This window comes from Gossypium arboreum, chromosome 10 (genome assembly GCF_025698485.1).
Source record: "Gossypium arboreum isolate Shixiya-1 chromosome 10, ASM2569848v2, whole genome shotgun sequence".
NCBI lineage: Eukaryota > Viridiplantae > Streptophyta > Magnoliopsida > Malvales > Malvaceae > Gossypium > Gossypium arboreum.
Window position 1 is genome coordinate 129,996,479 of NC_069079.1, and position 18,607 is coordinate 130,015,085.

Below are 18,607 nucleotides of genomic sequence, written 5' to 3' on the forward strand. Positions count from 1 at the left end.
AATGTCTTTTTGCAATAGGGACATGGTAGCTTCTTGAAAAGTCTTGGTTTTTGGCTGGGTAAAATATAATTCAAGGAGAGTGGAGGGTGCAGTGGAGTATAAACTTCCTGTCGAAATCATTTTTTTGAAAACAGGCGTCGACTTATTTAAAAACGAAAATTGAGTCGCCACTAATATTTTTTGTTTAGGTATGATCGGATCACCTAAAAATTTGGTCATTTTAATAAAAAATTTCTATTTACTAAAACAACAATTTTGGTCTACGAAAATTGAGAAAATGGGTTTGGGAATCGATTACGTACGAGGAAGGATTAACACTCTCGTAACGCCCAAAATTGGTACCTAATTGATTAATTAATATTTTAATGTCAAATTTTAAAAACTCGAAAAGAATTTAAAATACGATCCCTCTTTTTATTAATGATAATTTTGCAAAGATGTTTAGATAAATCAAAGCAGATGTTAAAGACCTTTTCGTCCCGAAGTAATAAAATGTCACATCAACACGTTAGGACACAACACTTTAAACCCTTGAGAGTAAGCCGATCTTTGGATTTTCAAAACTCATGCACTTTAATTTTAAAAGGTTATTCGGTTATTTGGGTCAAACGAAAAAAATAGAAACCCAGCACGTTAGGGCACAATCTCTCGAATCCTCAAAAAACAGAATATTACCTTTATTTTTAAATTTTTCTAAATAATTATCAAACGTAAGCTTAAAACGACATGAGCTTATTCGAAATGTGGTTCAAAGATAACCGATTATATATAAACATAGTTCATGGGGAATAATAATGCAATAATATAAAACAACTATACAAGTCAAGGATATATGATAAATAAATGATATGGTAATACTAATGTACTATAGTAGTCAGTAATATTAACAAACAAATTACAATAATGATAATACATATGAATTTGAATAAGTAAAGATGAAATAAATAAATAATACTGAGGACAATAATAATAAAGTAATGAATAAATAAACATAAGGGAAAAGATTTAAAAATATTGGAAGTAAAGAACCAAATTAAAATAAATAATATTTAAAGTACAATTAGTAAAACATATATAATAATATGATAATAATAATAACAATAGTAATAAATAAATAATGATAATAAAAATAATAGTAAAGAAAATAAAGATAAAAAAATAATAATGGTAATAATAATAAAATAAAAGTAATAATAATATGTTAAGTTATAATAGTAGAATAATAATAATAGTGACAATAATAATATATTAGATAATAATAACAGTAATAAATATAATGGTAATAATAATTATTATAATTAATACTAATACTAACAATAAATGTAATAGTAAAATATTATAATAATAATAATAGCTATAATAATAATATTTTAAATAAGATAAAGATAATAGATAGAAAGTGGTAGTAGTGATAATACATTAATAATAATAATAATAATAATAATAATAATAATAATAATAATAATAATAATTAATTTGAAAATAAAATAGCAAAATAGTGAAAAGGGACTAAATTGGGCTTTAAAATAGAAGTTTCGGGGCAAATCCAAAATAAAATGATAGGGGAAGGTCCATTTTGCAATGCGCAAAAGAAGTGGGGGCCAAAAGGGCAATATTCCTTCCCTTCTGAAACGCACAGCATAAGGGAGGATCAAAATGAAAACAAAAATAAATTATAGAGCACATTTAAAAATAAACAAAACTTAATTTTAAAACAATAAAAAAGCAGAAGGGTTAAAAGTGAAAATAGCCCTTCCATTAAAAACATGCGGATCCTAGGCTGGAGCGGGTTGGATCGGGTCGGACCAAGGGCAAAACGACGTCGTTTTGGGCATTTGAAGCTAGTCCCAAAACGACGTTGTTTTGGGGGCCTATATAAGTCAAATTTTTTGAAAAAAATCATTTCACCCTTTGTTTAAAAAAAAAAAAACTTTAAAAGCTCTCTCTTCTCTCTCAAGTGTCCCTCCCCTCAGGCCAAGCTCCGACTCCGTCCACCGCCGTAGACGCCGTTGTCGCCGGCTGCCGCACACGGTAGCCAGAACTTCAAAAAAAGTATTTTTTTATTTTTTTAATCTTTTTTTGATCTATTTATATAAACTACTCCCCCTTTTTTTAAAAAAATATAGATGTATGAATATATTCGAAAATGAACAGATGGAAAAAAAGAAAAAAGAAACAAATAAGCGTAGGAAAGTAATAACCTTAATTCGTTTTTTGAACTTTGTTTGTTTGCTCGCTTTTTTTATATATTTGAATTTGTTTTTTTTTTGTATTTAATGTCTCCAAAAAAAACCAAAAAAACCAAAAAGATTAAAGGCTTTATATAGCCATTTACAAAGTGTTTTCGTTCAACTACTTGTCACTTCTTTTTAATTCTTGCAGGTGCAACTTGAGCGGTGGCATAGTGGCGGTGAAGCAGGTGGTATGGGCGATGGGATATAGAGCAGTTGGCCTTTGAAAAATCTGATTCTTCCTTTCTTTTTCTTTTTTTTTTTGTTTTCTATTTGGGCTAGGGTTAGTTTGGGCTTAAATTGGGTTTAGGTTTTTATTGGGCCATTTGGATTTGTTTTAGTTGGTTTAGGTTTGTAAAATGGGCCTGGGCAATTTGGGCCTTCTACACTCCCTTTCAAATTTTGGTGTATTTCATTCTTACATGTTGGTGTTAGATTCTGCTATTATAGCACTGCCTTTTGTATGTTTCCTTTTTATTAATTAATAAAAGCTTTGCCTTAGCCAATGAAAAAAAAAACCTGTTGTGTCCGTCTTGTACTGTAGGTACATAATATATTGTCTAGGAAGGAAGCTCTCCATATCTATTAATTAATTTGGAGGAAATCTGAATGGCCGCTGGAGGTTTGAATACAGTAGCGAAAAGATTCTGCTTTGGAGTTCATAGTAAGCTGTGATGGGTACCAAAATTTAGATATTAAGATTCATACTTAAATTATCTTTTGATTGGTTGGATTTATGGTGGACTTCATTCAGCCTTATTGTTTAGTTTATAACATGGTTAGGAATTGTTCCATAATAGAACGACTATCAACCATTTGATAATTATTGGAATGATTGATAAGAATTCTCTTACTTATAGCATCTTTGGTCATGTATTTTGTCTCCAATTTGTCCCATAATTGCAACCCTTTGAAACTTACAGGGGACACACGGTCGTGTGTCACACACAGTTGAGACACACACCCGTATCTTAGGCGGTGTGGACAAGAAATAGACTAATTTCAAATCATTTCTTTCACACAATCCATTCTCACACCCACAAGTTATTTGCACATAAAATCAAACTTCAAAATGTACCTAAAACATGCATAATAAAGCTAGCTCAATGTGGTATCTTTCCATACAACCAATATGTCAAAAGGCACCTCAATCACATAGCATTAAATCAACCTAAACATATGTATAATTTAGCTATTCATCAACCAAACATTGTTAACCTAATTCCATACCAAATCTTACCACAATGACCACATACCAAAATCACATTCAAACATACCAAATGAGTCATTCAACATAACTTCACTTGACCATTTCAACACCAACCATCAAAGCATTAAAATGTCAAAAGTTCATCAACCATAATACCACATTTACAAGCCAAACATAATGACAATCTCATCAAACACAATTCACCTATTCATGTCATTATAACCATGACTCAAAACATAAAAAATTACGATATAGTCGTTGGATAGTGTGATAAGTTTCCAACGAGCTTCCAAACTGATTGAGCTTCCGATAATCTATAAAACATAGAAAAGAAACACAATGTAAGCATATAATGCTCAGTAAGTTCGTAAATCATAAAAAATGCTTACCATTTCAATGCATAAGCTTAAAAATAAACATGAATCAATCTAACACAAGCTTGGCACAAGCTTAAACATCACCAACAACACAAGTTAGTACTTAATCACATAACTTAGCAAAATTCATCACATGGTAAGGTTAATTTCATAATCATAATACATATGAATTCATACCTTTCATAACATGGCTATACATACTTTGATAGCCAATACTTCATACCTTCCCATAATTTCATAATGAAATCAATCGGAACCCTTACCAGTTCATCCCTTTACATGCTCGTTGAACCACTTATAATAATATCAGATACACAGGAAGCTCACACAAAGTGTGCTAACATATGGTCGAAATCATTATTTTCGTTTTCCTTTACGTAAATGCTCATACGAGCCATATATGAGCCTACTCACACAAGCTAACGAGTATCCACAACAAATGCTCAAACTAAACCATCGGTAGGACATTCAGGACCAGCACCTGAAACATGGTAACCCTAATGATCATGTCATTTGTATCATATATATTCCTAAGGTTCAAAAGGGCTCGATAGTCGCTGTAACATTGTTGGATTTTCCATCGTGACATGATATGATAAATAAAATAATAACATTTAAAATAAATACATTAAAATGCTATTTAAACGTACGAACTTACCTCTATCACAAAAATGATGAAATAAGATCGACTAGTCCAACACTTTATCTTTCCCTCGATCTAAATCCGTACGAGGCTTAATTTGATATAAATAAGTAAATTCAATCCATTCAACAACTATTCTATTCAATTTAGTCCAAAATACATACTTTTAAAAATTTACACTTTTACCCCTAATATTTTAACTTCTTTACAAATTAGTCTTTAAGCCATGTAATTTAATCCACGAACTAAACTAGCTGAATTCTTTATAAAGTCATAGCAAGTCATACAACTCATTATTTCACAATTTCATCATGTAATTTACACATTTTACAAATAAATCCCTATTTGACATTTTCAACAAAATTAACTTTACAAAAATTGTTTATTTAACAACAAAGATTCATTTTCTTCCATCAAACATCAAGAATCATATGCACACATTCATGGAAAAACCCTAACTTTTCTACAATTTTGCAAATTAGCCCCTAGGCTAGCTAGATTAAGCTACAACTACTTCAAAAACATAAAAATCATTAAAAACGGGCTTGAAAACCTACCTTGCATGAAGAATTTACCCTAGCCGAATGTTAAGCCTTCAGAATGGAGTTTTTCTACTCTATTTTCGGTGACGAAGAACCTTTAGAAAGATGATACCTATTTGCCTTATTTTAATTTTATCTTAATTTATTAATTTTACAATTTTAACCTTTATTAAATAACCTTGAATTTACTTAATTCATGCCCATAAATGTCCACCCAAAGTAATAATGGTCTAATTACCACATAAGTCCTCTTACATTAAAGTCCTATAGTCATTTGATACCTTTAATTAATAGAACTCTAATTTTACATCTTTTACGATTTAGCCCTTTTTACTTAATGAAGCAGCCAATGTTGAAATTTTTTAACAAAATTTTTATATTAACTTACTAATATTCCGTAGACATTTAGTGGTTATTTTATAGCAAATAGGGCAAAACTTGAATGTGGTTATTTTATAGTATAACAATGGTAGTCCTTTTGATGAAATCATCTGTTTTTATGCATGCACTATTATTAAACAGAAACAAAGAAAAATGGTGGTTAGAAATTCAATGGAGCTAAGCTTAAGTTTACCATAAAGGGTCCATTTTGTACATCAAATATGAAGACTCAACTGCCTTTTATGGTCCACAGCATATACTTTTGTGTACAAATATGGATGTCCATTTCATATTTCCCCTAAAATTAAGGCACTGTTTTTTTCCACCATTCATTTTCTAGGGTCTTACCTACTACCCTTTCTGCAATTAATGGAGCAATTTGACACTTATGAGCTTTGCATAAAGAATAAATGCCCCCAAACCCCATTTCTATAATGTTTGGTTTATCCATAGATTGAATCTTAACCAATAAAAAAATTAAACCTATATCATGTTACTATCTTTTCCTTGTGTATTTTACAACAATATGTATGTCTATAATATACGGATTTTCTATGAAACTTCACCGAAATTCTTAATTATATAGCTTCGGGGAAATAAAGGATGAGAAGATGACTCTTGACAGCTCTGTAGCATAGTTATTATGAATTTTTATAAAATTTAAGATTGTTTTTGAAGTCTAAATTTTAAAAAAATATTTAGGATATTACATAACAAAATATTAGAGCGACATATCATCTCTTGACAAAGTTATATAAAAAGACTAAATAATTAATTGACAAAATCCAAATTCGAATATCAATATAATAAAAACAATTCAAGAATCAAGTTAAATCGATTTTCAAATTTGGAGAATAAATGTTAACATTTAATTATGTGCCTATAATAAAATTTATACATGTTTTTTCGAATTACATATTTAAGTTATTTCTAAATATGCATGAAATTGAAGAAATGAAATTATTTTAGTTTTATGGTAAAAAGTAAACTAGATAAGACCTTGACTTGGAAATTAACGCCCATCATCATCATTAGAACAATTTTTCTTCTTGATATTAATCTTTTGAAACAAAAAATAGCATCACATATACACACACAAGAGCCGACTTAACTTCGCAGCTTTTGATTAATATCATGTCGTCGTCTTCTTCTTCTTTTCCTCGTCAAGTGAAGCATCAAGTTTTCTTGAGCTTCAGAGGTGAAGACACGCGTCTTAACTTCACACTCATCTACTCAAAGCTTTGAAAGACAATGGATGAATGTCTTCTTCGATGAAGATACACTAGAGAAAGGGAGCCACTTTCACCAGCAGTTTCTCAAGGAATTGCAGCCTCAAATCTCTCCATCATCGTTTTATCTAAAGACTACGCTTCTTTGAAATCATGCTTGGCTGAAGTTTTTAACATTATGGACCGCAAGCACACACAAAAGCATACCGCTCTTCCCATCTTTTACCATGTTGATCCCTCGATGTGCGAAATCTTGGAGGAGTTTCAAAACATCCTTTGAAGACCATGAATCAAAGAGGCCCATTGATGAAATGAAACAATGGAAAATCGCTTTACCAAGTAGGGACACTAAAAGGAATTCATATAAAAGACGACAAGTAACTATATTTTTCTCATATTTTTATATTTTACTTATATTTTTCTTTTTTATATATTTCCTATATAATTATTTATACTTTTTAATTTTCTTCTAGACACGAAACCAAGTATATCAATGAGATTGTTGATGATGTTACAAGAAAATCGATGAACACTGTGCCTAGAAGCACTTCGAAAAATTGTTTGGAATGGATTATCGAAAAAGATAATTCGGTCCGATTGAGCAACAAGATTGTCGGGTAATAGGACTTTGGGGAATGGGTGGTATTGGCAAAACTACCCTTGCGATGTTGTATACAAGGAAGTGTCTCCAAAGTTTGAAAGTCGTTGTTTGTTCAAAATGTTCGTGAGAAAATAAAAAGCAGGGGATGAGTCTTTACTGAAATGAACTCCTTTCTAAACTATTAAACGAAAAAGAAATTTGTATTGATACCCCTTCCATAGGATACCCATACCAAGAGAGGTTGAACAATAAAAGAGTACTTGTTGTCCTTGATGATATTAGTGACTCGCACCAAATAGATTTTATGGGTGTTGAACATTTTGGTCTTGGAAGTAAAATCATTATAACATCTAGAGATAGACAGTACTTAAGAATGGAAGAGCTAACCACATACACGAGGTAAAGAAGCTAAATCGAATGACTCTTTCAAACTTTTTCAACATTTGCATTGAAGATGTTGAATCCAAGAATGATTTTCGAGATCTCTGCACAAGTTTGTAAAATACGCCAAGGGTAATCCACTTGCTCTTAAAGTTTTAGGTTCTAAACTATATTTAAAGTCTAGAAAAGAGTGGGAGAGTGAGGTGGATAAACTAAAGCAATATGCTGAACCAAAAATTTCACATATTTTGAAGAGTAGCTTTGACGGGCTAGGTGTAGTAGAGAAGAATATATTTCTTGACATAGCATGCTTCTTTAAAGGGGAACTGTTGGAAATTGGCCTGCATACAGCATGTGAAGAAGCCAAAGTGTCAACATGCAGCCCATACAAATTCAAGCACATAAGTTATCCGGGTAAAGTATGTGCAAGAATTCATACACATAAGTTACCCGGGTAAAGTACGTGTAACTGAATCTGTTTGTTTTGGTTCTTTTGTAACCAAGTCTATGAAATGTGTTCTAGTTCGTTTTGAACTTAGTTTAAGCCTACATTTGATGTAGTTTGATGATGTAGGAGCTGATGACCAACTTTACTTAAGTGTACAAGTTTAGTTTTGTAAGTTCCAATGTAATAAGTGGAGTTAGGTAGTGTTTAGGTGATGAATTTGTTGATCTTTTGACCAGCCAATGATGGTATATGTAATGGCTCGAGCCAAAGTTTATTTTGAATGAAATCATCGATTTTCTTCCATATGCTCCATTCTTCCTTTGCCTTCTAAAATTCTAAGTTCATTCTCCATTCTTGTGAGAGCTAAAAGCTTGAACTTCAAGCATTTTTCCTTCATATTTTACCCGGGTATAATACGTTGCTGCTGGTGCTCTGTTTGAAATTCTTACTTTACTCGGTGAAAATGTTGAAAATCCAACAATTGGTATCAGAGCCCTTGTCTTAGTGGACCTGTTATAGTTGAATCACATACTGATGGCTTCATCAAGCTTCTCACCAGCTGTACCTCCAGTTTTCAATGGAGAAAGATATCACATTTGGGTAGTCAAGATGAGAACCTACCTCCAGGCATTTGATCTATGGGAGGTGGTTAACTCAGATGTTGAACTAGAACCATTGAGAGCAAATCCAACAGTGGCTCAAATGAAGCAGTATTCTGAAGAAAAAAGTAAAAAGCACAAAGCCATGTCATGCATTCAGAACTATGTTTCTGATGTTATTTTCACCAGGATCATGGCTTGTGAGACTCTAAAGCAGGCCTGGGACAATCTTAAGGAGGAGTTTCAAGGTACTGAGAGGATAAGACAGCAGCAGTTGTTGAACCTGAGAAGGGAGTTCGAGAACTTAAAGATGAAGGAAGAGGAAACTGTCAAGAAGTATTCAGACAGAATTATGGCTGTAGTAAACAGCATAAGGCTCCTTGGTGAGCATTTTTAGTGAAGCAAGGATTGTGGAGAAAGTGCTCTCTACCTTACCAGAAAGGTATGAAGCAAAAATATCCTCCTTAGAGGATTCAAGGGACCTGACCAGCATCTCTTTAACAGAGCTGATCAATGCTCTGTATGCACAAGAGCAAAGGAGGGCCAGCAGACAGGAGGAGCACCAAGAAGGTGCCTTTCAAGTCGAAGCCAAGTCTGCCTCGAGCACCTCTGTCTACGAAGGCAAGAATACCTGGTCAAACGAGCCTAAAGCAGATGGTGCAGGAAGATATCCACCCTGTCCACACTGCAGAAGGGCAAGTCACCCGGGTAAAGTATGTTGGTTCAGGCCTGATGTGCAGTGCAGATTTTGCAAGAAGATGGGTCATGTAGAAAGGGTTTGCAAAAACAAAGGCAGACCAAGATACAACCAACCCCAACAGCCAAGAGCTGAAGCTCAAGTAGTAGAAGAAGACAATGACCAAGAAGAACAAGTTTTTGCAGTTTCTTGTTCAGCTGTTAAAGGAAAAGCTACAGATGGATGGTTGATAGACAGTGGTTGCACAAACCAAATGACCCCTGATGCTAGCATTTTTAAGTCAATTGACAGAAGCTTCAAAACAAATGTGAAGGTCGAAAATGGACACTTCATCAAAGTTGAAGGCAAAGGAGATGTGCTGATAAGCACTCCTACAGGTACCAAACTTGTTAAAAATGTCTTGTTAGTGCCTGAAATTGATAGAAATTTGCTTAGCATTGCTCAACTGCTTGAGAAGGGCTATTCAGTTGTATTCAAAGGTAAAGAATGCCTGATTAGTGATCCTAGTGGATCCAAGCTCATGACAGTAGCTATGACAGAAAAAAGTTTTATTGTGGGCTGGAATAAGAGTCCAGATAGTGCCTACACAGCTGCTGCAGATGAATCCAAGTTGTGTCACAAGAGGCTTAGCCATGCCAACTACATGTCAATGGCTCAGCTAACCAAAGAAGATTCGGTTAAAAATTTCACTAATTCGGTTGAGAAAGAAAGGAAATTTTTGACATTCAAAGAGGTGCATGATATGCATGGGAACCAATCATCTGCTCAGATAAAAGAATTAAAGGCACATGTAACTAGCTTGAAACTTGAGTTGAAATCATTGCAAGCAATTAACAGAGATATGGCGGAGCAGTTAGAGAACAAAGCAAGTGAAGCAGAAAAACTGAGAGAACAAAATATAAGACTCCAATCCCGTATTTCAGAACTCAAAATAATGTTAGAAAAGAGAGAAAAAGAAATTTTTATTCTCACGAAAAAACTTGAGGATGATAACAGTGAATCATTGTCTGGTATGAAGAACTTGACTGCTCAGGAAAATAATCTGCTATCAGAGAATGAGACGTTGCAAGCTGAGAAGGCTCTGTTGAAAGAAAATTTTGCATTTGAAGGTGATGAAGCATCAAATCAAGTACAGAGGTTAATAGATGAGGCAAACACATTGCAGCAGCAGCTGGAATCTCTTCATATCCAGAAGGCAAAACTAGAATTGCAGTTTGATAGAAAGAAACAAAAGTCATCCGAAAAACTGAATGAAATGGAGAATCAAAAATCAGAGTTGAAGCAAATGGTTGAGGACCTTCAAAGAGATTTGGAAGCAAAAGGAGATGAGAAAAATGATTTAGTGAACCAAATCATCAGAGAATACTTAAAGAATAAGAGTTTGCAGCATGCAAGCCAATGAGGAGTGTTGGAAATTGGCCTACATGCAGCATGTGAAGAAGCCAAAGTGTCAACATGCAGCCCATACAAATTCAAGCACATAAGTTATCCGGGTAAAGTATGTGCAAGAATTCATACACATAAGTTACCCGGGTAAAGTACGTGTAACTGAATCTGTTTGTTTTGGTTCTTTTGTAACCAAGTCTATGAAATGTGTTCTAGTTCATTTTAAACTTAGTTTAAGCCTACATTTGATGTAGTTTGATGATGTAGGAGCTGATGACCAACTTTACTTAAGTGTACAAGTTTAGTTTTGTAAGTTCCAATGTAATAAGTGGAGTTAGGTAGTGTTTAGGTGATGAATTTGTTGATCTTTTGACCAGCCAATGACTGGTATATGTAATGGCTTTGAGCCAAAGTTTATTTTGAATGAAATCATCAGATTTTCTTCCATATGCTCCATTCTTCCTTTGCCTTCTAAAAATTCTAAGTTCTGTTCTCCATTCTTGACAGTAGCTAAAAGCTTGAACTTCAAGCATTTTTTCTTCATATTTTACCCGGGTATAATACGTTGTTGCTGGTGCTCTGTTTGAAATTCTTACTTTACTCGGTGAAAGTGTGTTGAAAATCCAACAGGAACCCTTGGATATTGCAGAAAAAATTCTATGTAATTATTATTCAGGTGCAACGTGTGGAATAAGAAATTTGGTCGACAAGTGCCTACTTGATATCAAAGATGATATATTTATTTCTACACATGACATGCTTGAAGAGATGGGCAAAGACATTGTTATGCAAGAATCTAGACATCCTGGAAAACGCAGTAGGTTATGGAATCATAAAGACGTGAAAGAAGTGCTCAAATATAACAAAGTAAGCTTTAATTGTATTTATATTCTCTTTATTCTTTCATATGCTTTGTTGCCGTGTATAAAATATTATCCTTTTTAATTTTTATTTCAAAAACTAAACTATGTATTACTTACTATAAACATAAAGACCAAATGTCTTATGACATAACATGGAATCTACTAAGGGTTTATTGGGTTGGTTAAATATCTAATACATTCCTTAAAAAACAAAAATAAAGGTGAAAACATTTTGCATCTGAAAATTCTTGTAAAAAGGTATTTTCGATTAGTACTTGATAAACAACATACACGACCTATTTGAAGGTATGCCTAATTAGTACTTTCTTTAGTGATTTAATGGAATGCCTACAAATTTCTGTTGATAACTTGTTCTCTCTCTTTGTTATCAGGGGACTGGCCTAATTGAAGGCATAAAGTTAGACATGACTCAAATTGATAATCTACAGCTTTGTGTTACTACTTTTGAGGAGATGCATAAGCTTAGATATATCGACTTCAAGTTTCGTCAGTACAATATTGCAGCGTTATATCAAGACCAATTTAATTATAAGAAGCTATATACAACCCAAGTTGAAAGTATACCTCTTTCTGATGAGCTAAGAATTCTTAGCTGGGATCATTACCCCTTCAAGTCTTTATCGGGTTTTAATCCAAAAAATCTTGTTGTGTTGAGATTACGGAATGGCAACATGAAACAACTTTGGAATGAAGACGATCATATGGTATACACTTTCATACTTTCTTTATCTAATAATTTTTTAAAGAAAAAATTATACTTTGATATATCGATAATTATATAATTGCATATTATTTAAATTATTTAAAATAAATATGAAATATTTTATTATATTTAAAGAAGTGACATCATTTGATCGTAGGTGAATTTGAACCCCCAATACACTAAATATAAATTTTTATTTTTCATAATATTATAATTATTTCTTTACCTTTCATTTTTTTATTGCCTAAAGTAAGTAGATGATGCTTCAAAATAATGTAGTTATTTTTATATATATTTCTTTTGCACAGGATCTTGTTAATTTAAAGGAAATTGACATTTCAAATTGCAAGAATTTAAGGAAGATACCTAATTTTTCTGGAGCTATTAACCTTAAACTCCTTCGATACTCTAAGTGTGAAAGTTTGGTTGAACTTCCTTGCCTCGATTATTTGGCATCTCTCCTCAACTTCGGGTCTCGACTCCATGGAGGTTGTAGTAGTCTCAGGAAGTTTTATCAGGTACCAAGTCACTTTCATTCTTTGGACGTATCAGGAATTGGAACAAAAGAAGTGCCTAATTCAATTGAGCATCTCATCAAACTTGTAAGCTTGTTGGTCAAAAAAATATCGATCAATATTTCAAAGTTGGAATCCCTTTGTGAACTAGATCTTAGAAATTGTCCAATGATCAAATTTCCAGAAATCCCAAGAAGCTTAACAGGATTAAACTGTTAGAATTAAGTGACCCAAATTCTTATTTAAATAAAATACGATGGAAAATAAAATAAAAGTAAAATCCATATAGAACTAGACTTCTTTTATTTTATTTTAAAATAAGGTTTTTAAACCTTATTAAACTCCATCTATTTTATATTGATTAGGATAAGGTGTTTCAATCCTACTAGAATATGGCTTTGCAAGCCTATAAATAGACATAGTCTATTCCTCTTGTATTTGAGTAAAAATTTTTCGACATAGTGAATTTTCTTCTCCTCTTGCGTGGTTTTTTCCGAAAGGGTTTCCACATAAAATTTATGTGTTCTTTATTTTATTTATTTTATTCTATTTTATTTTTCACAAATTGGTATCGAGCTTCGGGTTATTCATCTCGATCACGGTAATGGCGTCTTTGAAGTATGAAATTCATTGTTGGATCGCAACACCGATTTGCGTTGTGGCAAATTAAGATGCAAGCGCTTCTTGCAGATGGATCTAGAGGATGCCCCGCTAGGATAGATAAGATGCCTTCGACATTAACAGATGAAGAGAAGAAGCGTAAGGATCGAAAGGCATTAACACAATTACATCGCATTTGTCCAACGAAATTTTGCGGATGTGATGAAAGAGAAAACTGCCACGCATTATGGAAGAGGCTAGAACAAATATGTATGTCGAAAACTCTAACAAGCAAGTTGCATATGAAGCGGCGTCTTTATGCTCATCGTTTGGAGGAAGGTGCGTCAGACACGAACACTTAATGTTGTTTAAAGAAATTCTCTCAAACTTGGAGGCCATGGAGGTTCAAGATGATAAGGAAGATCTAGGGTTGATTCTACTTTGTTCGTTGCCCTGTCTTATTCAACCTTTAGAGACACGATTTTATATAGCCGCGAGTCTCTCACAGTTGATGAGGTTTATGATTCTTTAACCTCGTATGATAAGATGAAGCATCTTGTGGTTAAACCCAACTCTCGGGAGAGGTCTCATTGTTCGTGGGAGACAAGACCGGAATGTTGATGATGATCGTGGTAGAACACAGAACGGAATCCTCGTGGTAAATCTAAGGGTAGATCGAAATCTTCAAACAGAGGTAAAACTTGCAACTTCGCAAGAAGAAAGGGCACATTAAATCGAGTACTATAAGCTACAAAATAAGATTAAAAGGGAGGTCATGAGTCAAAAGGAAAACAACGGAAAAATTCGGTGAAGGCGATGTTGTAGAAGACTACAATGATGGTGAACTTCTAGTTGCTTCATCAATGATTCTAAAGTAAGCGAGGAGTGGATACTTGATTCAGCTGCACCTTCCACATGAGTCCCAATCGGGATTGGTTTACAACTTATGAAACAAAGATGTCAAGGTGTTGTTTTGATGGGAAATAATGCTTCATGTAAAATCGCAGGTGTTGGAACAATTAAAGTTAAGATGTTTGATGGAGTTGTCAAAACACTTAGTGACGTGCGACATGTTCCAGAATTGAAAAGAAATTTAATTTCGTTGAGTACTCTTGATTCAAAAGGGCAGATACACAATGAAAGTGGGGTTTAAAAGATTTCAAAGGGTCCCTTGTTGTGATGAAAGGGCAAAGAAAGATTGCCAAGTTATATGTTTTACTGGTTCTCTCATTCTCGGTGATGCAATTGTCACTTCCTCTTCCTTGTCGATGATGATATTACTAAACTTTGGCATATGCGCCTAGGGCATATGAGTGAGAATGGCATGGCGAAATTAAGCAAAGAGGACTTCTTAATGGGCAAGGAATTTGCAAACCGAATTTCGTGAGCACTGTGTTTTGGGAAGCAAAGAGAGTTCGATTCACTAGAGGAATCCATAACACGAAGGAAACGTTGGAGTATATCCATTACGATCCGTGGGGCCGTCCGAGTGCCTTCGAGAGGTGGAGCTAATTATATGCTAACCTTTATTGATGATTTTTCTAGAAAAGTTTGGGCATTCTTCCTGAAGCAGAAAAGCGATGTGTTTTTCACATTTAAGTCTTGAAAAATTATGATTGAAAAACAGACGGGAAAACAGATAAAATACCTCCGTACAGACAATGGCTTAGAGTTCTGTTCTGATGAGTTTAATAGATTGTGCAAGTTAGAAGGGATCATGAGACACTTGACAGTTCGTCATACTCCACAGCAAAATGGCGTTGCAGAACGAATGAACAGAACGATCATGGAGAAGGTTCGATGTATGTTGTCAAATGCCAACTTACAAAGTCATTTTGGGCGTAGTAGCCTCTCTCGCATGTTTTTAATCAACCGATCTCCATCCGCTGCCATTGAGAAAAAGACTCCACAAGAGGTATGGTCCGTAATCCCGCTAATTATTCGATTTAAAGATTTTTGGGTGTCCTGCGTATGCTCATGTTGATAATGGAAAATTGGAACCGAGATCCATTAAATGCGTTTTCTTGGTTATAAAGTCGGTGTAAAAGGCTATAAGTTATGGTGTCCTGAAAATAGAAAAGTTGTGATTAGCGAGATGTTGTTTTTGATGAAACCGCTATGCTACCTAACTTATCTCTTAAAGACTCTTCCAATAAAGAAAACCAAAAGTAGGTGGAGCATCGATTAATCTGTAATCAACTCCTCAAGCCGGTACAAAATTGAGAATAGAGTTGCTTCTTCACCGCAATACTCTATCGCCAAAAACAGGACAAGAAGAGAAATTAAACCGCCAAAGAAGTATGCCGAGGTTGATCTAGTTGCTTATGCTTTAAATGTGGTGAAGATATAGATGCGAATCAAGAGCCATTTAATTATTCGAGGCGATTAGGCTGTGAAGACTCGAAAAGTGGATGTTTGCTATGCAAGAGGAGATGGAATCACTCCACAAAAACAGAACATGGGATCTTGTAAAACTTCCTAAAGGTAAAAAGGCATTCGTTGTAAATGGGTGTTTAAAAAGAAAGAAGGGACTCTGGAGTTGAAGAACCGGATGTAAAGCAAGGCTTGTTGCAAAGGGTTACAGATCAAATTCGAGTGGACTTCACAGATGTGTTCTCTCCGGTTGTTAAGCATAGTTCGATTCGAGCTTTGCTTGGTATTGTGGCCATGCATGATTTGGAGCTTGAGCGTTAGATGTAAAACCGCATTTTGCATGGAGAACTTGAGGAAGATATTTACATGCAACAACCGAGAGGTTTTATAGTCTCGAAAAAGAGGACTATGTTTGCTTGTGAAAAAGTCCCTTTACGGTTTGAAACAATCACCAAGACAAAGGGTACAAGAGGTTTGATTCCTTTATGACTTCTCATGATTTCAAAAGAAGTAGTTTTGATAGTTGTGTCTACTTTAAGAAAAAGCAGTGATGGTTCTTTTGTGTATCTACTTCTTTATGTTGATGACATGTTCATAGCAAAAAAAGATAAAAGAGAGATAAGAAAGGTTAAAGCCCAACTAAGTGAAGAATTTGAGATGAAAGATTTAGGACCAAGAAAGAAGATACTTGGTATGGAGATTCTCGAGATAGAAAAGCAAGTAAATTGTACCTAAGTCGGAAGGGTACATTGAGAAAGTTCTTTGCAGTTCAATATGCAGAGTGCTAAGCTTTGTTAGTACTCCTTTAGCGACCCATTTCGGACTTTCATCGGCCTTATCTCCTCAATCGATAATGAGATTGAGTACATGTCACATGTTCCATACTCTAGTGCATGAGGATCTCTCATGTATGCTATGGTTTGTTCACGTCCGTTTATCATATGCGAAGGTCGATTAGCGATACATGGCGAATCTCGGTAAAGAACACCGGAAAGCGATTCGATGGATTTTAAGATACTTACGAGGCACTACTAATGTTTGCTTACGCTTTGGAAGAACTAAAGATGGAGTTATAGGGTATGTTGATGCTGATTTTGCTGGAGACCTTGATAGAAGAAGATCTCTCACGAGTTACGTCTTTACAATCGGAGGTTGTGCAATTAGTTGGAAAGCCACTTTGCAAACTACGATCGCTTTGTCTACCAATCGAAGTGAGTACATGGCGATTCTTGAGGCTTGTAAAGAAGCTATTTGGTTGAAGGACTATTTAGTGAACTCAATGAAGACCTTCAAATCAAGACAATATTTTGTGACAATCAGAGTGCCATCTTTCTTACAAAAGATCAAATGTTTCATGAGAGAACAAAACACATTGATATTCGGTATCATTTTGTTCGTGATATTATTGCTCGTGGTGATATTGTTGTGAGCAAAATTAGCACTCATGAAAATCCTGCAGATATGATGACTAAGTCACTTCCTATAACCAAGTTTGAGCATTGTTTAGACTTGGTTGGTGTTCATTGTTGAAGTTAAACCCTTAAGGGTTTTTGGAAGAGGTGAAGAACTTGTTTATTGAAAGTTCGCGATGAAGAACTTGTTCATTGAGAATTTGTGTCAAGGTGGAGATTGTTAGAATTAAGTGACCCAAATTCTTATTTAAATAAAATACGATGGAAAATAAAATAAAAGTAAAATCCATATAGAACTAGACTTCTTTTATTTTATTTTAAAATAAGGTTTTAAACCTTATTAAACTCCATCTATTTTATATTGATTAGGATAAGGTGTTTCAATCCTACTAGAATATGGCTTTGCAAGCCTATAAATAGACATAGTCTATTCCTCTTGTATTTGAGTAAAAATTTTTCGACATAGTGAATTTTCTTCTCCTCTGCCCGTGGTTTTTTTCCCGAAAGGGTTTCCACGTAAAATTTATGTGTTCTTTATTTTTATTTATTTTATTCTATTTTATTTTTCACATAAACTTATCTGGCATTCAAATTGAAGAAGTGTCATTACCTTTCGACTCTCTATATAATCTTCAGACCTTAAATATGAGTGGCTCAAGGGTAAAAAAAGTATCGATCAAGTTGGAATCCCTTCGTAATTTGGATCTTAGTCATTGCCCATTGGTTGAATTCCCAGAAATCCCAAAAAGCTTAACAAGCTTAAACTTATCTGGGACTCTAATCGAAGAAGTATCCTCTTCTTTTGAACCTTTGGGTTATCTTAAAGACATATATTTGAGTGGCACAAGGGCAAAATGTGTATTGGTGAACTTGGAATCCCTTCGTTATCTAAATCTTAGTCGTTGCCCAATCATGAAATTCCCAGAAATCCCAAGAAACTTAATGAGATTAGACTTATGTGGAACTCAAATTGAAGAAGTGGCCTTGTCCTTAGACACTTTAAGTAATCTTCAATACTTAAATATGAGCGGCTCAAGTATTCAAAAGCTACAGTGTAATATCGTTCTGTTCGATTCGAAAGAGATTCCAAGTGTTAATGTGGCCTCATCAGTCTTAAGGTTTAAAAGCCTTAAATTTTTGAAAATGAATCATTGTAGGAGCCTTAAATTACTCTCAGAGCTTCCACCATATCAACAAATCTTGTATGTACATGACTGCACATCATTAGAAAAAGTATCCTTCGCTGATCAAAATTTATATCAGTTTGATTCATTAGGTGATGATGATGACTATGTGTTTAGCATGTTATTTTGTAATTGCTTCAACCTGAACCAAGAGTCAATTGATAACATTGAGGCGAATGCCATGATCAAAATTGGATTCCTAGCTAAGAAA

The 18,607-nt window shown here is 34.1% G+C and overlaps 2 protein-coding genes across 2 annotated transcripts; both read left to right on the plus strand.

Moving 5' to 3' along the window:
- The first annotated feature begins 8,577 nt into the window (after nucleotides 1–8,577).
- On the plus strand, nucleotides 8,578–9,039 carry LOC128282220 (uncharacterized). Its single transcript, XM_053020379.1, has one exon. It carries the CDS (start codon nucleotides 8,578–8,580, stop codon nucleotides 9,037–9,039), a length of 462 nt encoding a protein of 153 aa, XP_052876339.1.
- Nucleotides 9,040–9,377: 338 nt separating this feature from the next.
- On the plus strand, nucleotides 9,378–12,306 carry LOC128282484 (COP1-interactive protein 1-like). Its single transcript, XM_053020656.1, has 2 exons — nucleotides 9,378–11,592; nucleotides 11,981–12,306. The coding sequence occupies exon 1, from the start codon at nucleotides 9,401–9,403 to the stop codon at nucleotides 10,739–10,741; it is 1,341 nt and encodes a 446-aa protein (XP_052876616.1). The 5' UTR covers nucleotides 9,378–9,400; the 3' UTR covers nucleotides 10,742–11,592; nucleotides 11,981–12,306.
- Nucleotides 12,307–18,607: the final 6,301 nt, after the last annotated feature.